The sequence below is a fragment of the Borostomias antarcticus genome, assembly GCF_949987555.1.
Source record: "Borostomias antarcticus genome assembly, chromosome: 7".
Taxonomy (NCBI): domain Eukaryota; kingdom Metazoa; phylum Chordata; class Actinopteri; order Stomiiformes; family Stomiidae; genus Borostomias; species Borostomias antarcticus.
In genome coordinates this window covers 21,450,945-21,476,924 of record NC_140240.1, presented here as the reverse complement: position 1 = coordinate 21,476,924, position 25,980 = coordinate 21,450,945, and the positions used below count along the sequence as shown (strand labels likewise).

Sequence of the window (25,980 nt, the reverse complement as noted above, 5' to 3'; positions counted from 1 at the left end):
TATAGTAATAGATATGAAACCAGCCCTATAGTAATAGATATGAATCCAGCCCTATAGTAATAGATATGAATCCAGCCCTATAGTAATAGATATGAATCCAGCCCTATAGTAATAGATATGAAACTGTCACAGACTGCATTCTGTCAGGGCTGTTGTGTAAGTGACAGAAGGCTTAATGAGGAATAACAACTGTGCACAGGCATTACTATGGAAGTAAAGCAGGAACTGAGCGAACGGGGGATGACATGATGATGATGATGATGATACCAACTAAATGTATCATCTCACATCTAAAATCCAGCAACATTTTAAAAATGATTGAAATTGTGATGATGATGATGAGGATGATGATGAAGATTATTTTACCTCTCATATCAACCTGTGTGTTTACCAAACAGGAGTTTTGCTCAAGCCCTCAGTTCATTGTTGGTGGAGCCCAGAGAACTGATATCTGTCAAGGGGCCTTGGGTGAGTTTCAAGATACTCTGTTTGCTCACAAAGACGTGAAAACTGCTGTGTAATAACATTAACGTTAACGTTAGGTCACAGAAGATTGGTGTATCAGGTGAACAAAGGCTTCACTCCGCTAAATGGAAATATAACACTAACCCAGAAGACAAACATCTCACCATGCCCTTATATGCATGAGTGTCTTAATGTGAGGGAAAATATTCTGGGATATTTGTACAGTATGCCTTAGTCAGCATGCCAGCCAAGAACAGGTACACACAAAGCAACTGAACCTCCTCCAACTGTTAAGATCACAGTCTCAACATTTATGTTCAGGGACGGGGGTACTGTAATTCATGATGTTTGAACAAGTGGAAGATCTTGTGGCAAAACGCTCCACTGTTATGGTTGGTGCCCAGACTGGCCTGTTTGAACTTAGCACAGGAGCCAGACATCTCCTGCTGAAAACTCTGTGGCTTAATTAGATCAGTTCCATCATCATACTGTAGCACTCCCACCGAGAACGATGCCACTAACTGGAGACCCTTCTCAGGTCACGTAGAATAGTTTTTGGTTCTACCGGGAGCAAAAAAGATAATCTGTTGGGTTTGCTATGATGGAAAACAGTATAGTATCTTTCTGTATGGTCACTCCACTAGTATAGTACCTTTCTGTATGGTCACTCCACTAGTATAGTATAGTATCTTTCTGTATGGTCACTCCACTAGTATAGTACCTTTCTGTATGGTCACTCCACTAGTATAGTATAGTATCTTTCTGTATGGCCATTCCACTAGTATAGTACCTTTCTGTATGGCCACTCCACTAGTATGGTACCTTTCTGTATGGTCACTCCACTAGTATAGTATAGTATCTTTCTGTATGGCCATTCCACTAGTATAGTACCTTTCTGTATGGCCATTCCACTAGTATAGTACCTTTCTGTATGGTCACTCCACTAGTATAGTACCTTTCTGTATGGTCACTCCACTAGTATAGTACCTTTCTGTATGGTCACTCCACTATTTAAATAAGTTGTAGCAGTTGTTTGTATATGACCCGCACCACCTCAAACTAACACGGACATGGAAGGCGTGTGCCAGGTCTTAATGAATCATACTGTACATACTAGAGAGCAAATAACACTAGTGATTTGGACTGAAGTGAACCCACTGGGAGTGTCCATTTTGGACTACCACTGCCTAATATAGAGTACACCCATGATAGCGTAGATGTCGTATAATTACTCATAGTGTAAATGTTTGCAAATTGGACACTCCCATGGCCTCTGTAGGCAGATATGATTGTGTTTTTGCTTACAAAATGTCCTTCTTTAATTTGGACTTCTCAAGATACTGTAACAGTAGACAAAGATATGATCTATACGTATATATATAGTAATATCATTAATTGGTTTTTCTGCTCTAACCCTGAGGACAGGAGACTGCTGGTTGTTGGCAGCCATAGCTTCTCTGACCCTGGACAAGCAGATCCTGGCTCGAGTGGTGCCTCCCGGCCAGAGCTTTCAAGAGGATTATGCTGGGATCTTTCATTTCCAGGTCAGCCTTACTTCTTCTTCTTGGGGTTGCATTGAATGTAGGTAATGTAACACATCAAAAAGGGCCTAATAAGTCCAGCCTTAGTGAAGAAAGATGATCTGATTGTGTGCGGTTGTACTGCACTTTGTCGGACAAAAATGTCTTCTACATCTTGAATGTATTTATTGTTGAATGAACCGGAGGATCTGAGAGAGTGGAAAAGATATGGAGGGCAAAGCTAAAACAGGATGTGGAAGTGAGTCACGTGCTGCGTTTTGTTTTCCGTGCCCACAGTTCTGGCAGTACGGAGAGTGGGTGGACGTGGTCATCGATGACAGGCTGCCCACCAGAGACGGGAAGCTGCTGTTCGTCCACTCAGCTGAGGGGACAGAGTTCTGGAGCGCCCTGCTGGAGAAGGCCTATGCCAAGTAAGTAGACTGAGACCCTGTGATTGGTGGAGAAGGCCTACGCCAAGTAAGTACACTGAGACCCTGTGATTGGTGGAGAAGGCCTACGTCAAGTAAGTACACTGAGACCCTGTGATTGGTGGAGAAGGCCTACGCCAAGTAAGTAGACTGAGACCCTGTGATTGGTGGAGAAGGCCTACGCCAAGTAAGTACACTGAGACCCTGTGATTGATAGAGAAGGCCTACGCCAAGTAAGTAGACTGAGACCCTGTGATTGGTGGAGAAGGCCTACACCAAGTAAGCAGACAGAGAACCTGTGATTGGTGGAGATGACCTACGCCAAGTAAGTAGAATGTGTGATTGGTGGTGAGACTGTATGAATTATAGGCGCCTTATTCAGGAAGGTAACCTCTGGATCTTGTAGTCTTATGGATCTGATGTCTTCATTGTACTAATGAGAGTAAATTACAATCCTATGTTATTTAGGGAACAGCCTAATTTCAGAGCATAGATTCACAATTTTCTATTTGTACAAAAAAAATATGGTTGGCTGGCTTTCGTACAAAATTTGGAGCAGGGGTTATGTCCTGAAAATCCAGAAGCTGTGCCATCTTTCTCTTGGTATTGTTTTGATGGTGAACATTTCCCATGGTGCTGTCAGTGCCCAGTGGAGGGCTGCTCATACAGTAGGCCATCTGTAGAACAAACATGGCCACAGCCCGAAATGTAAACATGTTCTCAGGCTCAGTAGCTCCCCTCACCTGCCTTATGCTACAGTACTTACCTGTCTTTGTCACTTCAGCCTGCATTATGTCCCAGTGTTGCTGTGGTAATTTGGTGCCAACTCTGGATATAATTACATTTATATGAACATATATGTTCTGTAGATTGATTTCAATTCAATAATTGCTGTTCATAAATCCAATTTTTACAGATTTTTACTCAGACATTTTTATTCATTATTATGAAATTTTTGCTCAGACCGTTTTTTTATGTCTGTTTCATTGCAAAGCGTATCGTAATGTTACGGTTTGTGAACTTGAAAAAGAAAGCGCTCTCCTTACTGTCCCTGCAGAGTGAACAGTTCTTACGAGGCCCTGTCCGGGGGCTCCAGCATCGAGGGCTTCGAGGACTTCACCGGGGGCATCGCCGAGACCTACACCCTGAGCAAAGCCCCGCCCTCCCTGTTTAAGATCATCAAGAAAGGCCTGGGCCTGGGCTCCCTCCTGGGGTGCTCCATCGATGTACGAGTTCGTACTACTACTACAGAAACACACAATCACAATCAGATCACCCCCCGGGACTACAATGTGATTCCCATTCCTCTCTCCCCTAATGTCTAAGTTAAGAACTTGTTGAAAACTAATGAATTAGGGTGTGGTGAATTAGATATTTTGTTTGAGTAAGACAAATAAAACTAACAGAAAATAAAACTTCCCCAATGTACAGTAATGTGTTTGTTTTTGCTTTGTTTTTGTTGGTAGATCACAAGCTCCTACGAGACCGAAGCTGTGACTCGTCTGAAGCTGGTGAAAGGCCACGCATACTCCATTACTGGAACAGCCGAGGTACAGTAGGATAAAAAGGCTGTTGTTCTTTTCTCTCGTCAGAATGGGAGAATATCACTGTGTCTTAGGGGTGTAACGATACACTAATCTCACGATACGATACAATGCACGATATTGGGTTGACGATAACAATACGATACGATACACTAAGGGCAGATGTGAAGCGTTGCAGTAGTGCTGCTGTTCACACCAATAGTGCATTTCTCCACATTTCTACTCCACTGCACTTTGTGAATTTAGAGCTTAACTGTTGTAATATCATGGATAGGCCTAGAGACAAAAGACGTGTTTGTTACCAGCGTTGTGTAGCCAGCGTTCACTGATGTACAATAAACATATCACGATATTGTTTTCACCTTGACGATACGTATTGTGACATTTCTGTATCGCGATATATTGTTACACCCCTACTGTGTCTTCACACGCTGATGAGGAACGGTATATGTACGCTGAGTGGAACGGTAGGTGTACGCTGGGTGGAACGGTATATGTACGCTGAGTGGAACGGTATATGTACGCTGAGTGGAACGGTATATGTACACTGAGTGGAACGGTAGGTGTACGCTGAGTGGAACGGTATATGTACGCTGAGTGGAATGGTAGGTGTACGCTGAGTGTCAGTGAGACTGTTACTAAACATCAATAGCCTTCCAGACCGTGACAGGATGGGGAGCAGTCTCAGTTGAAAACTAGTATCTCTACAGTGTGGTTCATCCATACATGCTGTTGTCTTGAAGACTTCTATTTAAAGGTGCAGTATGCGCTCTGTGATTTCCTGTTAGACTTACGAAAAATTGTGAAAGATTTCTGACAAAATCCCCGCCCCTCCCTTCAGGCCTCCCACTAAAGCCACTCCTCCAAACTGGGGGAAAACAAATGACACTCACTAGGCAGGGAGGTAGGTTGACAGGCAGATAGGCCATCCAGTCCTGTGACTTCCACAGATTACGGATTTATTTAATTTTAGTGTCAGAGCACTTTATTTATTGATTGGTGTCGGGACGTAATGAGAATTTCCCCAAAATATAACAAAAAGTGCTTCTGAGCCAAACCTCATAATGCACCTTTAATTTCTGTTGGAGAATCCCTCGGCCAATGCGAGTGTTTGTTTTAACTAATCCTGCGTGTGTTTGTTTGAACTAATCCTGAGTGTGTTTGTTTGAACTAATCCTGAGTGCGTTTGTTTTAACTAATCCTGAGTGTGTTTGTTTTAACTAATCCTGAGTGTGGTTTGTTTGAACTAATCCTGAGTGTGTTTGTTTTAACTAATCCTGAGTGTGTTTGTTTTAACTAATCCTGCGTGTGTTTGTTTTAACTAATCCTGAGTGTGTTTGTTTTAACTAATCCTCAGTGTGTTTGTTTGAACTAATCCTGAGTGTGTTTGTTTTAACTAATCCTGAGTGTGGTTTGTTTGAACTAATCCTGCGTGTGTTTGTTTTAACTGATCCTGAGTGTGGTTTGTTTGAACTAATCCTGAGTGTGTTTGTTCTAACTAATCCTGCGTGTGTTTGTTTGAACTAATCCCGAGAGTGTCGATGTACTGAGGGAGGAAGGAGGGTATGGGCCGGGAGAGAGACAGTGTACTGAAAAGTTGGCCCACCTCCTCAGGATAATGTACCAGTCACCAGTCCCTACCTATGAACCATTATGTTGTTCTTAAACCATCAGTAGCGCATCCTGTCAGAGAGGAAATGTCAGGGTATTTGCGTCCTACCTGACAGGATGTGCTACCTGTGAATTAAGCGTAATATAATGGGTCGTAGGGCACCGTCATCCTGAGTATGTACATTAGGCTCCAGGTGGACAGACATACACCAGCCCACTTCCGGCTTTAGGCCTGGGCTATAGCAAACACACACCAGTATTTGCCATGTCTCTCCTATGTTGTTTTTAGCTTCTCTTACTCTGAAAATGTAATCTAATGTAATTTATTGCTTTATAAATGTTCTTAGCTGGTAGACAAACATACTCCAGGAGCTTGCTCGATCGCCTTGTTGAGAGGGGTCAGGGAAGAATTTTTACAGCTCACTTCTCTGGCCCCCGGGTGATTACTGTTTTTTTGCTTCCCTCTGGAATATGTAGGGGTGGGTCGTGTGCCCACCTCCCTTGTTCTCTGTAAAGCGCATTGTGTTGCCTCTGGGTATGAAATGTGCTATACAAATAAAGCTTTGATTGATTGATTGATTGAGTCACAATCTGTTCTGTTGACATGTGGAATGAAGGTCCATCGTCATGGGAGTCCAGTGCAGCTGGTTCGGATCAGGAACCCGTGGGGCCAGGTGGAGTGGACCGGACCATGGAGCGATGAGTACGCTACTAAATAACTATTCTGCTTGATGGAGCTACCTGTTGACTCCAATATGATATCGGCCTAGAACTGGTAGTAACATATATTAAATAGTTGAAAATGCATGACTACAGTATAAGTATTTAGTTTAAAGATATCTCCATGCATGCTATAGGTAGTAGTACACAATATCTGTCTATTGTTTTTGTGTTGTTTTAATTTGTCTTTGAAGCACTTTGTAACCCTATTTTGAAAAGTGCTATACAAATATAAAATATACAAATATAAAAAAAAACACATTGATAAACAAACACATTGACATTACTCTACAGTATACATGTCTGTTGTGTATTGTGCATTCTTATGCACATCCCAGGGATATAACCTAGGTTTGAGATGTGTGCTTGTGTGTGATGTTTGAGACATGTTTCTGTGTGATGTGTTTGTGATGTGTCTGTGTGTGTGTTGTGCCAGCTCCAGGGAGTGGGACGGTGTTCCGGTAGAGGAGAAGTCCAGACTGGACCACCGGGCGGAGGACGGAGAGTTCTGGTGAGAGACGATTTGTTGATCCTGTCTGATCATGACTGACTGACTGACTGACTGACTGGCTGACTGACTGGCTGACTGGCTGACTGACTGACTGACTGACTGGCTGACTGACTGACTGGCTGACTGGCTGACTGGCTGGCTGACTGACTGACTGGCTGACTGGCTGGCTGACTGACTGACTGGCTGACTGACTGACCGTGTAGAGAGCTGTGGTGAGAGGCGATGTACTGATAGCCTAGAAGCCAAACTTCCTTTTTTTGCGAGGAAGTCAGGCTTCCAGGCAAACCTGCTGATTCTGTCTGATTAGGACTCTGCTCATGGTTGTTTCCCACAGTTCAGCGACCCACTGATCCAGTACAACCTGACTAGTTATTAGCAGCAAGTCATGATGTACCGTAGTTAGTCTTTGTCACACAACAACCACAGACTGACTCAAGCCCTTTATACCTGGTAGCAAAGTACCGCCGTTGGAATAACTTATTGTTAAACTGTAATTCAACAATAGAGAAGCATTTCAAATACTGTAATGCCTTAACTATTAAGTAGTAATATGAGCACAATAAACAAAAATAGCCTACTACTTCTACTATTACTACTACTACTACTACTACTACTACTACTACTACTACTACTACTACTACTAATAATAATAATAATAATAATAATAATAATAATAAATCATTTTATTTATAAAGTGAAGACAATCTCAAAGTGGTCAGAATATTTATTTATTTTATAAAATTATTTTATTTAAATATTTAATATTATCTTCCTCATCTTCTTAAACCCATGCTCCTCTTCATCACTCTTCATCCAGGATGGCGTACTCTGACTTCCTGCAGCAGTACTCCAAGCTGGAGATCTGCAACCTGACGCCTGACACGCTGACCAGCGATGAGGTGGGCCGCTGGAACCACTACCAGTTTGAGGGCGTGTGGAGGGTGGGCTCCACGGCCGGAGGGTGCAGGAACAACGGAGGTACCAGCCAGACCACCTCGGTGACGTTCTGTGTCCCCACTAACAAAAGATTACTTAAGGGAATTTTATTGAAGTCTATTGTACAGAATGAATGATTCTTCTTCTTCGTGAGGGTTAGGTGTTGTGTTCTCCTCTCCCCCCGAGGGGCTATCCATTTACCACCCCGAGCCTGGGTAAGGGGTCACCCGGGCTATATATCCGGGCACACCTCCAGGAGCCATGTCAACGCTTCGTCATCCAAAACCGTCAGGCCATGCATTCCGTTAGGTGTCCGGTATATCGGACAGTCCTAGATGACGTGGTCTGCGGTTTGTTCCTCAGCGCCACACTCGCATGCCGCACAGGATTCTAAGCCCCATCTGTGCATCGATGAGCGGAAACTTCCGACGCCGGTCTGGAGGCGATTAAACCTCTCCCACGCCCAGGAGGGGAAGGACCGGTGGCCGGGATGAAATCACGGAGTCTGGAGGTGTTTGCCCCCCACTCTGCACACCAGATGTGGTCCGCCCATCCTTCCTCGCTGATGTTAAGGTCTCTGCATTGCTGCAGGAGATCCCGTGCGGCAGGCACAAAAGGGTGTCTCGACTTGAGACACCGGGGAGGCTCCACTGTTGCAGTGAGCCTGTCGTGGAGCAGGTGGTTAGGCTCCACGGCTTGGCAGGCGAGACGTGCTGTGGTACCTGTGTGGCGGAGGCCAGCGGGCTGGATGCCTGCGAGGATGGGAAGGTTGTCCACAGGAGTGGGACGCAGGCATCCTGTCACGATGCACAAGGCTTTGTTGATAGGCGGGTCGATGAGGCGGGTGTGAGCACTGTGACACCAGACCGCAATATTCACTGGTCGAGTAGACCAGGGCTAGGGCTGCCGTGTGCAGAGTTTTTGCGCCGGCACCCCAGCCTGATCGGACCAGTCGCCTCATTAACGCCACACGAGCTGTTAACTTCTTGCGCAGTGACTCGAGGTGGTGGCGGAATGTGAGCGACCTGTCCAATGTCACGCTGAGATAGGTTGGTTCAGTGTTGTATGGCAGGAGTGTTCCGTTGGTATGCACTCGGAGCTCACATTTGGCTTCCTTGTTGTTAAGGTGGAAGGCCGCCGACACCGTCTTTGCCTCGCTGAGCTTCAATCTCCATTTCCGGAGGTATGCAGCTAGTATCTGCATGTCCTGGCTCAGGGTCTCCTCCACGGCCTGCCAGTCTCCAGCTGAGTACACCAGCGCAAGGTCATCTGCGTAGGCATACTTCCTGGAGACTGTGGTCGGCAGGTCGTAGGTGTAGATGTTATAAAGGAGGGGGGCCAGGACAGATCCCTGGGGAACGCCGTTCTTAAGGCGTCGCAACCTGCTTTGCTGTCCACTAACGGTGGTGAGGGTGAAGCTGTGGTTTCGAACAAGCTCCATGATCATGCTGACCATGTGCCTGTCCAGCAAGCTTGCAGGTGAGGCCGCGGTGCCATACGGTGTCGTAGGCAGCCTTCAGGTCTATAAAGACGGCTCCAGCCTTCTTTTTAGCCGAAAAGCTGTCCTCGATGTCTTGAGTCATCAAAGTGACTTGATCTACGGTCGATCTCCCACGTCGGAACCCGGCCTGCTCCTGTGTGAGCAGTGGGTCGATGATTGGTTTGACGTGGGCGTAGATGAGACTCTCGAGGATCTTCAAAGGGATACATAACAGAGAGATGGTGCGGTAACTCTTGGGGTCCTCTTCAGGCTTGTTCGGCTTAGGGATTGCGACAACTAGGCTCTTCTCCAGATTTTGGGGATCTTGAACCAGGACTTCAAGGCAGGCGCAGCATGGAGTATACAGATAGAATCAGGCCCCGGAGCTTTCCCTGGCTTTACATGCTGGAGGACAGCAGCGAACTCCTCCGGTGTGAATTCACCGTAGATGTTACCGCCGCCGAGTTGTGGCCTTCCAGAGGTCAGACACTTCTTTTGCCACGAGACGTGATGATTCACGGTCTTTGCGCTCGTATGTCCCACTTTTCACAAATGGTGATGCGATTTTGTTTGCAGAGATGGGGCAGTGACCGGGGGGGTGTCTAGACCTACCAGTGAGGTTGTTAAGGATGCTCCATGCCTTGTGTGTGAAATGTGAGAAGTTGATGGAGTTAATGGCCTCTTCTCATCACTCTTGTCACCTTCGGCTGAGTCTAGACAGCAGGGCTGAAGCAAGCCTGTCTGACTCAGCTTCTGGGGGGGCCTGGAAGAATGCACAGTAGAGACTCTCACACTCCGCATCCCAACACGGTTTGTAGCTGTTGCGACGTCCGCGTGGGATGGACTTTTTGGCCTCTTTCACCAGTATGCCGCAGAGTTCCCGGTACGCCTTGTCGACGTTGTTGGTGTTAGGTGGTGGGAGGCACCTCGTGGATCTATGGGTAAGGAGGCGGTAGCGTTTCCATTTGGCCTTTCGGAAGTTCCATCGCTTCACCTGCTCGCTCTGGATGAGGTCCACAAATTTAGGCATGGTAATCAGCGATGGTCGATTTTGCGACCGCGGGAACTTTCATAGCACGTGTCTATCAGGGAGCCAGTTATCAACGTCGCCGCTCACGAATGCCAAGACAGGATTCGTCCCAGTTTTCCAGCGACCTGAGACAAAACAGGATGCGCCCTTTGGATCGTACAACAGGGCCAGGCTGTTGTTAGCTGCCCAAGCAGACAGGTTTTCTCCGTCCAATGTATTGGTGCTGTACCCCCAGTCCTTGTGTTGGCAGTTGAAATCGCCAGCATAGAGGCAGGGGTGAGGGAAGACTGGGAGATACACTGGTGTTCTTCGCGAGGGCGGAGGCTTGTAGGCTTCTAAGCCACCAACGTCCACACACAACCACTCAATCTCCAAGCCAGTCGGGGATTGATCAACGAGAGTCCAGTTCAACCTTTGATGGACGAACGTAGTGAGGCCATGCTTCCTGCTTAGGGTAGACCCAGCTAGAGCGAAATTTGGAAGAACTATCTTATCTGCTGTTGCACAGTGGGTCTCCTGGAGGATGACGAGGGCCTTAGTGGTGAAGGCCAGGTGCTCGATGACGTCGATCTTACCGGGCCCTTCGGTGTTCAGCTGCAGAATTCAGGGTTGGGAGCTGGCAGAGCAAGCTGCCCTCCCCACCTGTGGCAGCTGAACACCAGCCCGGGTGGTGGCCCTCGGTTGTCAGACTTTGCTTTGCATACGGTGGTTAATCACAGCTACTGACGGGGGGCACCGCGAGAAGGTGTCTGCCTCGCCCCCCCCCAAGAATGATTGAACCGTATTGAATGAATGAGTGTCCAGGTCAGGAGGACGTCTCTAGAGGGTGGAAGAGGGAAGGCTTGTCGGTAAAACACATAGTAGCAATGGTAACACTTTACAATAAGGGTACATTAATAAGCATTAGTTAATGCATTATTAAACATTAAGTAACAGTTAACTAATGTCTCCATTAACCATTTACTAATGTTATTTATGTTAACTAAGCTTAACTCACCTAACCCTAACCCTAACCTTAACTAAGGTATTAATTAACATTAGTAACCTAACCTAACCCTAAATAAGCATTAGTTAACAGTTAACTAATGTTTTTTGTGACCCTTATTGTAAAGTGTGACCGTAGCAATAAAGGTGAGGTCACTGGCGAGGACCGTCCAGGTGATCGGCATGACACGGTTTGGGTCTAAAGGCACGGGGGCGTTGTTCTCTGCCAGACTCAGGTGTGTGTTTATATTGTCATGTGTTAGCGAGTTAGGACTGGTCCACTCCTGAACCTCAGCTATGTCTAACTAACTCCACGTCTTCTAAATCACATTCATGTTGGTGGGGCACTGGGGCATGCACATTCTAGCTCTGCCTTCTCTAAACTTATAGTTAGATTTACTGTACGTTAGTACACTTGCGCCCTCATGTGGCAATAGGGATTATAGCAGGTTTTATAGTATAATATGCAAGGGGTAACATGGGGGATGGTGGGTGGGTGTATAAAATGTTGTCCTTTGGTGCCAGAGGCTCTCTGCTCTTCCCAGCGAGAGACAAACTGTATTTGGTTTCAGTTTGTTTGTTATTGTTTCGTTCATTCGGCTAAACTATGTGTTCTTTCATAGGGTTAGGCCACTGATCGCAGGATTCATACTGTAGGTGGTGGTCAGGTTGCTCTGGGGGAAGTAGTCTCAAAATTACAAGTGTGTCACACATCACTCTTATTCATTTTACATACCGGGTATAAGCAATAACCGCTGTGCATTGTCATCGTGTTTCTCTGCAGCTACGTTCTGCTCCAACCCTCAGTTCACCATCAGACTGGAGGAGGTGGACGACGACCCTGACGACGGGGAGGACGGCTGCACCTTCCTGGTGGGCCTCATGCAGAAGGACGGGCGCAAGGAGAAGAGGTTCGGACGAGACCTCAACACCATCGGCTTCGCCATCTACCAGGTGCAATATTGCAAAGAAAAAAAATGGCGCCACGTATAGAATATAGAAATTGTTTTCTGTGTCTAACATGTTGTTATTCTGTTTGTTTGTTTGTTTGTTTGTTTGTTTTATTCCAGGTCCCTGATGAGGTAGGCCATTTATATTTTATATTTGAGTCATTTAGCAGATGTTTTCCAAATACTTACAATAAACAATGTGCACCCCAGTCATCATCAGCAAAGTCTTCTATAAGAACCAGTGGCCTTATGGTTTACAAGTAATCATGCAATTACTCTTTCTTCTCCTGAGTAATTCACCACAAATGTAGACAAAGCTTTTGGAAGCTCAGATCACATGAACATTCAAATGCCATTCATCCATCATGAGAAACAACAGATGAAGACAGCCAGTAGGCTAATGCAAAATACTTATTCAACTATATACATAATAGAATAGATAGACCATAATGAGTAATGGCTGAAAATTTTGTTCCACATATTTTTAATTCATTATTCTGATGGATGTGTCTACAACTCATTGTTCATTTATTGATGATAAATGCAATACTGTATATTATGTTAATAAATGCTTTTCAAAAATGTAATTACAAACGGGCCGCTCTCCCCTGACCTGTGGGCAGTATAAGGGCCGGATCAACGTCCACCTGGGTCCAGACGTGCTCCTGAGGCAGCGCGCCGTAGCCATGAGCAGTACCTTCATCAACCTGCGGGAGGTGTGCGACCGCTTCAGGCTGCCCCCCGGGGAGTACGTCATCATCCCGTCCACCTTCCAGCCCCACCGCAAGGGCAGCTTCCTGCTGCGCGTCTTCTCCGAGAAGCAGGCCGCCGCCAGGTGGGGCCGGACGTCCGAAAGGCTGACAGGGCGTTCTGAGGGCATCTGGACCATTGGCCTAGCAGCCTCGTGAGACCGTCCTGGTCTTGCGGGTTCACTGTCAGTTCGGACCAAAGCTGAAAGTGAATTCGCTAGATCAGGACGGTCTCACGGGTCGTGGTTAGATGGGGGTACAGCTAGAGCCGGTGTAGAAGGACAGTAAAGGCTAGTTCCCATAAACGCAGAGGCCATTTAGGGTTGGGGTTAGGGTCTCTGCATTTATGGGATCAATCCTTTTACACAGGCCGTACATGTTTAAAAAAAAAAAATGTGGGTGTAATATCATTATGTTATGCATAACTCATACTCACTATGTTCTGAAATACTCTTGTGAAAACATGACTTTTTCCCATGCTTCCATGTAAAAGTGAAGTTAGAGTGAAAAGATGCTAAATGAGAAATAAAGTATGACATATCTGAAATGCCCTGCATGATGTACATTGCTAATACATGTTTTGTTTTTTGTTGCAGTCCAATGGAAGACGATATCAACGTTGAAGTTGAGGAGGTAAATTACAATAATTCCAAAGATTTGATTTGTTTTACTTTCCTATACATACATGAAGAGTATTAAGATAAATTTGAAACGGTACTGCATGTGTGAATGTGTTAAACACAATGTTAGATACAGACCCTACCTAACACGGCCTTTCTCTGATACCTCTCTCTTTGTTTCCAGCCAGAGATTGGAGAGAGTGATGTGGATCCTCACTTCAAACGCCTGTTCATGCAGATCGCCGGAAATGTACGCTTTTTGTATATATATATATATATATATATATATATATATATATATATATATAAACTGTATATGTGTGTGTGTGTGTGTGTGTATGTGGTGTGTGTGTGGGCAGACTTTATTTTACTTCACAATGTGATGTTCATATTCATCGCTTCATGGTATCGTCATCTCTACATTGACAGGATTCTGAAATCTCTGCCTTTGAGCTTCAACAGATTCTAAACAAAGTAGTTGCTCAAAGTAAGTAAAGAATATCTATATATACATAGACATTATATAAAAACATAGTTTTACATATGGTTTTATATATATATATATAACCATGATCAATGAGAAATGGCATAGGCTACTGTACTGTCATCATTGTGTCCAGTCATCACTTCATGTATTGATCTTTTGCTGTGAAGGATGTGATGTGAAGACAGATGGGTTCAGCCTGGAGACCTGCCGACACATCGTCAGCTTTCTGGATGTATCCTTCCTCAGCCTAGCTCCTCCATCTTAAACAGCATATACAGGATGCAGCTTGCAGTGTAATAATGAGGTTTCCCATTGCTTCCATCTTTGACAAGCAAGCACTACAAAATTCAACCCATCAATCTGTCAATCAATCAATAAACCAATCAATCAATCAATCAATCAATCAATCAATCAATCAATCAATCAATCAATCAATAATCTGAAATCAATAATGATATACATAAAATTTGAAAAAGTGATTCACGGTTCAAGTTTTCATTCATGGTTTTATTTTATTATGTGTCAGCATTTGTACTGTAAGTGATTATGAATGCAGAGTTAGTCAGGATTTAATTTTCTGAATGACCACCACAGATGGATGGTTCTGATCAACTGGGCCTGCTTGAGTTTCATACTCTGTGGACCAAGATCCAGAAGTACCTGGTAAGATTAAAACAGGGATTTCCCTGTACGAACTACTACTACTACTACTACAAATACTTTTATTACTACTACTTCTACTACTACTACAACTACTACTATTGATACTACTAATGACAATCTGATCTATATAGCACTTTGTATTCAGAGATCTCACAGACACAATGTATCAGTGCACCTTGTCATGACATACATACCGTATGTTGTCACATTCAGATGTAGAGGTACAGTATAAAAATAATGTACCTTAATATTTCAGGACATTTTCAAGAGCCACGACTCGGACAACTCAGGCACCATGAGCAGCCATGAGATCCGGGGGGCCTTGAATGAAGCTGGTAAAGGAAGAGGGTCCTGTCCTGTTTTACTACACTAATGTGTTCATACAAAAACCAGTAGGCCACCGCGAGTACTGTAGTAGTACAACATCATAAGAACTACTACTAACATTTCTTGTTTTTGCGTATTTGAAAGATGCTTATTTTTTTATATGAAGCGGGCAATCATTTTGTCCTTTTCCAGTTTGGTTCACATGTTTCATAAAGATGTGCTTGTCTTCCTGGCAGGATTTCAGCTGAACAGCTCTGTGATCCAGATCATCGTGTCCCGCTATGCTAACGCTCAGTACGCCATCGACTTCGACGGCTTCGTGGGCTGCCTGATACGAGTAGAGATGCTCATCAGTGAGTAGTTCACAACACCTGCACCGACACTGAGGGTTACAGATGGATGAAATGAGTAAATGTGTAATTGTTTTCAGACAAGCTCTGGCTTATGACTTTATTATGGTGCCAAGCACTGACACAAGGCTTTTCCACATAAGTCGGTCAAGATCGGTAGGATGGCATTATTAGTAACAGAGAGTCAACTGTCCTACCACTGACACCAAGATGAATACAATTCAAATGTGCCTCCGCCTCCATGATTAATCGTCCAACCAGAAGGCTGCTTTGTGAGACACACACCATCTGTAGTAAGCAATAATGACCGAGTAATCAGATCTGATTGGTAAACAGGACGTCATGATGCATGCCAGTGCAAGTCTACCTTAGAGCTAGGAAATATGCAGGACAACAGGACACAACCATACACCATTCGTCTTTCTGGAATATGATAAAAACATACCTTGCAGTAAAGTGACACGTATTCAAAAGGTTGTGATCAGCCCTGCCTGGATCCCAGGATGAAGAGCTGCAATAATATAGGCATCTTATGCTCACCCAATAGAACATGCAGAAGCACAGCACAGACATCACGTGATCATTCCTAGCATAACAATGTCACATGTGATCATTCCTAGCATAACAATGTCAAATGTGATCATTCCTAGCATAACTATGTCAAATGTGATCATTCCTAGCATAACTATGTCAAATGTGATCATTTCTATCATACCAATATCAAATGTGATCATTCCTAGCATAACGCAGATGTCAAATGTGATCTTTCCTAGCATTACGCAGATGTCAAATGTGATCATTCCTAGGACAACGCAGATGTCAAATGTGATCATTCCCTGCCTTGATTGATAATCGAGTTAATCTCTTGCTTTCTCTCCACTAGAAATGTTCAAAAAACTGGACACAAATGGTCGCGGGAAGATTGAACTGGATATACTTAATGTAAGTCTTCACTTACATTAAGCCCATTCATTTAAGTAAGTTGTATCCATGAAACATCACTGCTATACTGTGCTAATAACTGAATGTGTGTTGATTTCAGTGGCTCTGCCTGGCCATCAATTGACGTTCCTGGTGAAATCATCAATGGCCAGAGACCTGCACATATAGAGGCAGGCCTGTAATGTAATGTCATATAATGTAATGGTAATGTAATGTCATGTCGAAGGCCTGTGTTCAAAATGAACTGGAACCCTCCACGGATAACTTAGATCAGAGACGGCCGCAGGTGGCAAATATACAGTAGCTGTCAATGTTGGATACTGTATCTATATTGGATTTTTTTTGCTTTGAATCATTCAGCTAGAATATAATTCAATAGTTATATTCATGTTAAATGTGTGTTAAATGACTAGTTTGGTATTTAGCACCATAAACCCTGTTATAATGCTATATGGTATTTATGATCATATACAACGGTCCATATAAACATTTTGAAAGACTGGACATATACTGTATATTCCCATAAGGATCCATTGTGTACGTAGATGTGACATGAGCACAATTATCTCAAGAGTGCACAATTCATCAAAAAAATAAAATAATATTATATATATATATATATATATATATATATATATATATATATATATATGATCGTAAATAATTGGGCTCATGGTGCTAAATAGTACTAATTTAATAGAAATATAGATGTTATAATGATAAGATGTTGGTTGTCATAATCAAATCCGGCAATTGTATCAAACTATAAAGGCAGGAATCTCTTTGTCTGTCTCTCTGTCTGTTTGTATCATGATTATCTGGAGAACTGTCTTAATGAAGTTAACAGTTGGCAGGCCGTAGTGCTCAGGACCCAAGGCAGTGCAGTGTTGAGTGTTGTAATATTTGTCTTGTAACACAGTTATAAACTTAATAGCAAAATGTTAACTGTGTTTATTCCATCCAGAAGATGAATTGCCTTTGCAGTAAATATGAGTGAAAGCACCTCTGACTGACCTAATCAATGAGGGAAAAAAAATACAAATCCAAACAAAATAGTTCAGCTGAGAACTCTTACCCTCTCTATTTCTAGGTCGGCTTCGGATTGGTTTGTTTTCTGGACAAAATTATCCTGCGGGATCCACTGTCTTTGAACAATGTATTTTTTGTGCATGGCTGTAAGCCAGCGCACCTAGTACAGCGTTTGTCCGGTTATCACTCCCTCCCTCCCTCCCTCCCTCCGTCACCCCGGACAATGTTGGCCTGCATTTCTCTGTTGGCACCACAAGAGGCAGTAGTCCCAGCACACAAAATCAAGAAGGACACCAAAATTAACTCACTGATCTCCACTGCAAAAGTAGAGTAGTGGTGAGAGCATTGGACTGAGGTTGAAGACCCGGTGGGGATGACTTTTTGGGACTATACCCCAAACCTCCACATGTTCATCCTTTCACTCCAAACTTTAGGCCTTATAGGTCAGATCCTTTCCCAACCCCAACCCTTATTCTAACCCCAACCCACACTAGGGACTGGAAGGACACCAAAACCAACCCGCCGATCTCCACTGCACAAGTAGAGTAGTGGTCATAGCATTGGACTCCCACCCAAGAGACTGGGGTTCAAGACTCGGTGGGGATGACTTAATGTTATCAACAGTGTAAATGCTTTAGCCACTGACCCCTACCATTAATGTTAAGGAAGCTGCTGCTACTGTAGTTGTTGTGAGCTCATGAGCGGCTATGGCGCTCTTATTGTGCTGGATTAGCATTGTAAGCATTGGAACTGATGTGTCCAGGTGACAAGACCTATCTTAATTCTTAATTTATCAGACATTATTTCAAGTAATTTCAATTCACAGCTATTTCAGTGGCATGACTAGCTTCTGTCCTACCAGTCCTGAACAGAAACAAGCCAGCCAGGCACATAAGCCAGGCTGGACCTGGCCTGGTTTCTGTTTCATTTACTTGTCGTACAGTGTTACTGTTTGTACAGTAGATGGAGCTAACTGGTCAGATTCCCTCCAGATTCCCCTGTAAGTCAATTTTTTCAATAACTTAGAGATTTCATACACAGAGGCAACACAATGCGCTACAGAGAGGAAGGGAGGGGAGAATGTACAGTACATAATGATCATCCTACCCCTTATTTCACGCACGCACACACACACACACACACATACACGCACAACAATAACAAACGCGCCAAAGGGGATGGATTACGAGTCCAGTTGCACACACCCACTCTTTCCATAGACAGCCAGGCAGCGACCACACCTCATTCCACCAGAGCGCTCTTACTCAGGTGTCTGAGCCCAGAGTAGAGCACCGGTTTGCAGAGGAAGACCATGTCTGGTATCGCGGCGACCCTCCAACACAACCGTGCCCGGGCGCAGGGGTTTGGCACCAACGCCCAGGCGGTGAAGTACCTGGGCCAGGACTACGAGCAGTTGAAGAGGAGCTGTCTGGAGTGCGGACAGCTGTTCCGAGATGAAACCTTCGAAGCCATTACGTCCTCGTTGGGCTTCAAGGAACTTGGACCGAGTTCTTACAAAGTCCGAGGCGTGTCCTGGAAGAGACCGACGGTATGCAGGCTTCGTACGATTGTTTGCCTGTAATGCAATGTTTTTCATAAATCTTGACTGTAAATCAATTTTCCGCATGTCTAGTCTATAAATCTTGGGAGACGTAATATATCCCCAATTTTAATGACCCGGGCTCAAGTCTTCAAATTTTTGTAGGCTATTATGGATATAGCAGCCCGGAAGTTCATGTTATTTAATTGCAAGCTGTAGTAAATAAAGGCTCGGGTGACGTGAGGTGTGAAGGCTGAGTGTGGATGAGAGGATGATAAGATAAAGGTGAGCCATCAGAATGCACCGCGCCCGCATCAACATGGTGATCTGACTGTGCTGGCTCGCGAATGTTGACGGGCTGACACACACGGCCAGGCTCACGCAAATATCACTCAAATATCTCTCAGATGACATTGTGAATTAACTAAACTAAAATTCAGAGCAGTCCGGGAATGAGTTCAAAGCATGTTAGTTAGTGCCTGAAATCCAGCCAATCCAGCCGGAGCGCGATCCTTCCTCATGACGCTTCGCCCGCAGAGCTGCTGTGCCGTTTCACACGAACAGCTCGAGTGAAGGTTTATTAAAACATAAATAAAACTCAATAAATGACCTGCAATGAGTATCCATCCTCTTTTTCTGGAGTAGCCTATGTTCATCTGGAGTAGCCTATGTTCATCGTGTAGGTTAAATGGTGGGCTATATGCCATCACTGTAAAATATGCATTGACTTTACTTAAAAAGTGAGGAAACTCGTTGCCTTAGGAAAGTCACGTTAAAGTCACTTATTTTGTAAGAATTTTCGCAGGAACATAGATGACTCAATAAACTTAATAAGAAATGCGTTTTAGAATAAGTTCACCATAAAAGTAGAACAAACCAAGTCAAAATGGATAGGCCCAATGTCAATAGATCTCCAAAAATTAAGTGAGAAGATGTTTCTAAGTTAAAGGACAATGCTCGTTTTTGACAACCTGGACCCTATATCCATGTAATGGCGGTGGTCGGGGCACTTAGAATGCAGTTTCTAAAAATCTATTTTCTGCCGCGAAACGGTTGTTTTCATCAATCTGTCTTGATGAATCGCTAGTTGTGCTTACATAGAGCATAGGCTTGTTGTGGTTTTCACATGCCATGATCTTTAGAAACGTCTTTCGAAACGAAATAGCTTCCTCACTTGCTCCAGCACTAATGCGCACAGCGCGCAATCGTTGCTCCAGCACGCTGTGCGCATGCGTGCTGGAGCAAGTGAGGAAGCTATTTCGTGTCTAAAGACGTTTCTTAAGATCATATTACAGAGGCATGTGAAACAGGCCTATGCTCTATGTAAGCACAACTAGCGATTCATCAAAATAGATTGATGAAAACAACCGTTTCGCGGCAGAAAATAGATTTTTAGAAACTGCATTCTAAGTGCCCCGACCACCGCCATTACATGGATATAGCCTACTGGCTCGCGCTGGATTTTAAATTTCTTCTACATGCCTCCGAACTACACCAAAGTGATCTCGGTGAGTCAAACGTCTTATAATATGTCGTAAATAAGGTTCAGGTTGTCAAAAACGAGCATTGTCCTTTAACAGGGCATCGTATACACATCATTATCCACTTTGGTTGTTCCATTGTAGTCCGTTAACATTCAGCCAAACTGGCAGCGTTTTTGCTGAGTGGACTGTCACTGGACCAAACCATTAACAGCTGATCTGCTGTTCGACCGGAGCACCAGCGGGACGCTAATGTGTCTGACCTTAGACGAGCTCACTTCAATATCGATATCATGGTACCTTCCATTGAAAAGAGGAGCGCTTCATAAAATGACCACAGTCAAGAAAAACATGGCTCGACATTTTTGTAGAAACGAAGGTGGCGTAGGCTGCCATCATTTTGGAGTTCATCAATTAGTAGACCTATGTTATATGCTATATAAATAAAGCTTTGATTGATGTAAACAAACAACTAACCAAATGGATTATCCCACACACCGATAGAGCTACAAGGGCTCAGTCATGAACCCACAGTAGTTATTAGATGACACATAGGAATAGCCTAGTACACATTCATCCGAAAAAATCCCCACAACAATCATCCTACTGTAGTAGCCTACCCTTTTGATGTGGGTATTTGGCCTTTGAGTCTCTTCTGTCCATAGACAAAGCCTTATTACTGCTTCTGGAACAATTGTCTATAGTGGTCTGGCGATGGGCTGTGATGTTGACAAGAGCCCATTATTCTGTAGGGTTTGGTAGGAGTTTTTGTAGGAGACATCTTGTTTCACAAGCGTCTCTGGATGATAAGTTCCAGTCAGACATTAAGCTCTGACTCCGCGCTCCTTGCTGTCCTTGTTCCCTCGCCCTCTCTGGTCGGTTCACCACGCCTGCCATTGTTGGTGATGTGTTCTTATGTGTTCATAGAGGACATAGAGCACGTAGCTCAGGAGGTACAGTAGAGCAAGGTCCCCGGTTCGATCCCAGCTTCAGGAGTGTACCGAAGTGTCCTTGAGCAAGACACTGACTGAACCCCAACATCGCTCACGTGTGGCACTGTGACGCAGTGCATAGAACTGTTGCCTCATAGCAAGAGGGTCTCCGGGCCTTTCTGTGTGCAGTTTGCATGTTCTCCCTGTGGTTCACAAGGGTTTCCCCCATAAAGAACCCAATATGCAGAAGTGGGACAGGAACACTTGGTTGGCCCTTGGGTGTGTCCATGCACGCTGCCTACTCTCTGTTCCTTAGGGGGAGGGATGGGTTAAAAGCAGCAACATTTTCATTGGGACACTCCAGCCACTCGTGTGTGTGTGTGTGTGTGTGTGTGTGTGTGTGTGGGTGGGTGGGTGGGGTTGTTAAAAGCAGAAGACATTTTTCATTGGTGGACACTCCAGCCACTCGTGTGTATGTGTGTGTGTGTGTGTTATGGCAATCGCCGTATGCACATGTCTCACTGTGTGACAAATAAAGATGTTTATTATCTTAATGATTTTAATGTTAAATACTGCATGTTCTCCATCACGCAGGAATTGTCTAACAGGCCACAGTTCATTGTAGCAGGGGCCACCAGGACAGACATCTGCCAGGGAGCGCTCGGTAAGTAGTACTGTCTGTTCATCAGTACTGTCTGTTCATCAGTACTGTCTGTTCATCAGTACTCTGTTCATCAGTACTGTCTGTTCATCACGCTGTAACACAAATCCAAAAGCCGTTTTGTACACATACTGTACACCACAACCTGGAAGCCCCCCTGTACTTCTACTGTATAAAAAGAGATGAACAGCTGAGTGAATATTGAGGAAGTACCATAGATAGATAGATAGATAGATAGATAGATGGATAGATAGATAGATAGATAGATAGATAGATAGATAGATAGATAGATAGATACGACTTCAATAATTCTCAGGGGAGGAAATTCAAGCGGTACAGCAGCATAAAAGACAGACCAGCAGTGGACAAACGATTCAACATCGTTCAGCGCATATTCTACCTCCCCGTCAGGAGCTCATCATATTATACCTCCCCGTCAGGAGCTCATCATATTCTACCTCCCCGTCAGGAGCTCATCATATTCTACCTCCCCGTCAGGAGCTCATCATATTCTACCTCACAGTCAGTAGCTCAGTAAGCGTACCAGGTGGATGCCAATGTTGTGTTTGGATTGCAGGAAGTAGGAGTGTGTGATAGTGGCTTTATGCACATGGTGTGGATGTACTCTCTGTCTTTCTGAGGAATAGAATACTGTAGTGCATACCCTTCCACCTTATGGCAAACTGGTTTTGAGCTCTCTCTCTCTCTCTCTCTCTCTCTGCATGCACACACATACCACCCCCACATACACATACACACACACGCAAACACACACACACACACGCACACACACACACACACACACACACACACACACACACACACACACACACACACACACACACACACACACACATACACACACACAGGGCTCCACTGCCTACAGCAAACAAGAACCAGTTGAGTCAGAGCCGTGATTGGCCACACCCAGTCCAAAGGGAGAGCCGGTGCTTTCAGCATCCTCAAACCATTAACATATATTTGCCTCATTCATCAAACAATCATTTAGACTTTCTGCACATTGTGATTTTTTTTCATATTAAAGGTGTTTTTCACGAGGGATTGGATGAAGAACAGGCATTGCACTGTCCAGTTCTTGAAGCCAGACGATATAATGTTTGTTTTTGGAGCGGTCTGCTTGTGAAAACCTTATGATTCATCTTATTTAACTGGGATTTTGCATCCGCTCTGAAGGAAAAGATGTATCATTGTTTCAGTGCCAACAAAAGCACATTGACGCCGCTGTGGTATGGTAAACGACAAACTCCCAACACGCCATATGCTATGACTCACCTCACTAAGTGCAGTCACACCCATGTTAACATGTTTTCGCTGGTGTTCTCGTAAGCTCATCCTTTGGTAAAAGTTTAGCATTCATTCATACTGTCAGCGTATTTACCTGGCATGCATTTTAGTGGCATTTCACAAAAATCCCCTAAAAAGCTCTTTTAGTCACTCTTTTAGCTGAACTGGTTTGGTAGACTGCTGTTGATTCTGTCTGCCCACTACCAGATGGGAGCAGAAGGTCCAGCGAGGGAGCGTAGGAATGCCGTTGACAGCTCTATTCCCGCCAGCCCTGGCAGGCTAGCGCGGGGAGGGAGGCTGCCCATTCCTGCTCGCTCCTCCACGTCTCTCTCCAACCCTAGAATCTAGAATCGCCTCAAGGCAAAGCACATGAAAAGCTGGCTAGGTCACTTTTTGATGGTCTCACTCCCTCTGCCTGCCGGGCTCCTCAGTCCGTCCTGTCTTCCATGGAACTGGCAGTTAGAATGTACACTGAGGTCAGCTGATGGTGGGGAATCCTATTGGCTGAGGCAGGCGTGTGTGTGTTCCACAGTCTCAACTGTGAAATCCACGTAACATACAAGCACGTACATGTCACACAACGTCTGAATGAGCCACGCCCTGCAGTTGACGCCCCTCACAGAACCGTTGCTGGTCTCCAGCGGCCATTTTCTATGCGGGGTAGCAGAATGGCTCACTAATACACTAGACAAGTATTTTTAATTTGCATATTTTATTTTGCAATTGAGAGGCTTTATCTGGGCTTTGCCACATTTGCACACAGCCCAGACATATTTCCAAGTCTGTGTAATATTCCCTAGATAGTCATGTGTCTAGTTATTCACTCGTTTGTCTTGTGTTCAGTGTTGCACACTGGCGACTCCCTCAACATTCTGGAACCTACACTGAAGGATGGAAGTGACCGCTGAGGCTTAGCAGCGATTGGCTGCTTTGCTGCAGCTACCTGTGTTTGGACTTCCTGTCAGTTGCTGGAATGTTCCGCAGCAGAGTGAAGCCCAGAAGAAAACGGACACTTAAAAAAAAAAAAAACTATGCACTTGAGTGAATACCTTACTGACTATGCATGCATGCATATAACCCCAAAAAAGTCAAACTGAAAATATCATCCGTTGTGATCCGCGAACTGGCCTCTTGCGCATGACGCGGCCAAGTTTGGGCGCGGCCACGTTTGTGGCCCGTGCCCTTGTGGCAGCCTCCCGCTGCCCATCTCCAGGGCGGATGTCACAATACATACATACATACATACATACATAGAATACCTGTCATCTAGCACAGAGGCACGTGATTCTGAATCAGTCATCTACAGTATGCACTACAAGTAGTCAGGCAACAGCAATGGCCTCGTTCATGAACCTCTGTCCCGTTGTCCCATCACAGGAGACTGCTGGCTTCTGGCGGCCATTGCTTCCCTGACCCTCAACCAGGAGGTTCTGGCCCGAGTGGTTCCCCATGGCCAGAGCTTTCAGGACGAGTACGCAGGCATATTCCACTTCCAGGTAAAACACCATATCATCCCGACAGACCTTGAATCAATGGGTGCATATTCAGTCTACTTCCTTGTAACATTTGACGTTAAGGTTGCCTTATTTCCCCCTCTGACTTATTTTTTTAAGGATAAAAATATACTACCATGTCAAGGCACACTTGTAGTTGAATATTACAGTACTAAACCTTGCTCCAATTTGACCAGTTTTGCTCCAGCAAATGTTTATGTGAAAATAAGTAAAAGTTGTCTAGAGAAGGGATGGACAGCTCCCAGAAAACAACACAAACTATGTGATGGTTTTATATATCACAATATACTGCACACCCTGGTTATATATCACAATACTGCACACCCTGGTTATATATCACAATACTGCACACCCTGGTTACTGTATATATCACAATACTGCACACCCTGGTGATATATCACAATACTGCTCACCCTGGTGATATATCACAATACTGCTCACCCTGGTGATATATCACAATACTGCTCACCCTGGTGATATATCACAATACTGCACGCCCTCATGTTCACACGTCTTATTCTCACCAGTTCTGGCAGTTTGGCGAGTGGGTGGACGTGGTCATCGATGACAAGCTGCCAGTGAAAGATGGAGAGCTGCTGTTCGTCCACTCAGCTGAGGGGACAGAGTTCTGGAGCGCCCTGCTGGAGAAGGCCTACGCCAAGTAAGTAGACTGAGACCCTGTGATTGGTGGAGAAGGCCTACGCCAAGTAAGTAGACTGAGACCCTGTGATTGGTGGAGAAGGCCTACGCCAAGTAAGTACACTGAGACCCTGTGATTGGTGGAGAAGGCCTACGCCAAGTAAGTAGACTGAGACCCTGTGATTGGTGGAGAAGGCCTACGCCAAGTAAGTAGACTGAGACCCTGTTATTGGTGGAGAAGGCCTACGCCAAGTAAGTAGACTGAGACCCTGTGATTGGTGAAGAAGGCCTACGCCAAGTAAGTAGACTGAGACCCTGTGATTGGTGGAGAAGGCCTACGCCAAGTAAGTAGACAGAGAACCTGTGATTGGTGGAGAGTGAAAACTCCTTCTTCTACTGGACTATGCATCACTTCTTTAGCCAGGGTTAGCCAGGACGAGTCCTGGATGTGTCTAGACAGCTGTCATTACTTTCAGGCTCACGCTGTAGCAAGGACACCCCCCCGCCCCTATGTAAATACTTAATTTTACTCGTAAGTGCACGGTTACAAGCACTAGTCATA

At 44.7% G+C, this 25,980-nt stretch overlaps 2 protein-coding genes across 2 annotated transcripts in view; both read left to right on the top strand.

The window, feature by feature from the left end:
• capn8 (calpain 8) overlaps window positions 1–16,441 on the top strand; it is a gene marked incomplete at both ends in the record, with an annotated part of 18,192 nt that extends 1,751 nt beyond the window's left edge. Inside the window, 20 exons of the mRNA XM_084441375.1 lie at window positions 399–468; window positions 1,891–2,009; window positions 2,283–2,416; window positions 3,471–3,639; window positions 3,880–3,963; window positions 6,186–6,271; window positions 6,725–6,799; window positions 7,617–7,777; window positions 12,014–12,183; window positions 12,300–12,311; window positions 12,803–13,014; window positions 13,525–13,561; window positions 13,733–13,798; window positions 13,978–14,035; window positions 14,203–14,267; window positions 14,630–14,698; window positions 14,955–15,033; window positions 15,262–15,378; window positions 16,259–16,317; window positions 16,418–16,441. Coding sequence (XP_084297501.1) covers window positions 399–468; window positions 1,891–2,009; window positions 2,283–2,416; window positions 3,471–3,639; window positions 3,880–3,963; window positions 6,186–6,271; window positions 6,725–6,799; window positions 7,617–7,777; window positions 12,014–12,183; window positions 12,300–12,311; window positions 12,803–13,014; window positions 13,525–13,561; window positions 13,733–13,798; window positions 13,978–14,035; window positions 14,203–14,267; window positions 14,630–14,698; window positions 14,955–15,033; window positions 15,262–15,378; window positions 16,259–16,317; window positions 16,418–16,441 — 1,866 coding nt within the window. The remainder of the gene's footprint in view (window positions 1–398; window positions 469–1,890; window positions 2,010–2,282; window positions 2,417–3,470; window positions 3,640–3,879; window positions 3,964–6,185; window positions 6,272–6,724; window positions 6,800–7,616; window positions 7,778–12,013; window positions 12,184–12,299; window positions 12,312–12,802; window positions 13,015–13,524; window positions 13,562–13,732; window positions 13,799–13,977; window positions 14,036–14,202; window positions 14,268–14,629; window positions 14,699–14,954; window positions 15,034–15,261; window positions 15,379–16,258; window positions 16,318–16,417) is intronic.
• A 2,217-nt stretch (window positions 16,442–18,658) lies between these two features.
• Window positions 18,659–25,980, top strand: part of capn2l (calpain 2, (m/II) large subunit, like) — a gene marked incomplete at its 5' end in the record, with an annotated part of 29,158 nt that continues 21,836 nt past the window's right edge. The window contains 4 exons of the mRNA XM_084440805.1: window positions 18,659–18,895; window positions 21,894–21,963; window positions 24,643–24,761; window positions 25,307–25,440. Of these exons, the coding sequence (XP_084296931.1) occupies window positions 18,659–18,895; window positions 21,894–21,963; window positions 24,643–24,761; window positions 25,307–25,440 (560 nt within the window). The remainder of the gene's footprint in view (window positions 18,896–21,893; window positions 21,964–24,642; window positions 24,762–25,306; window positions 25,441–25,980) is intronic.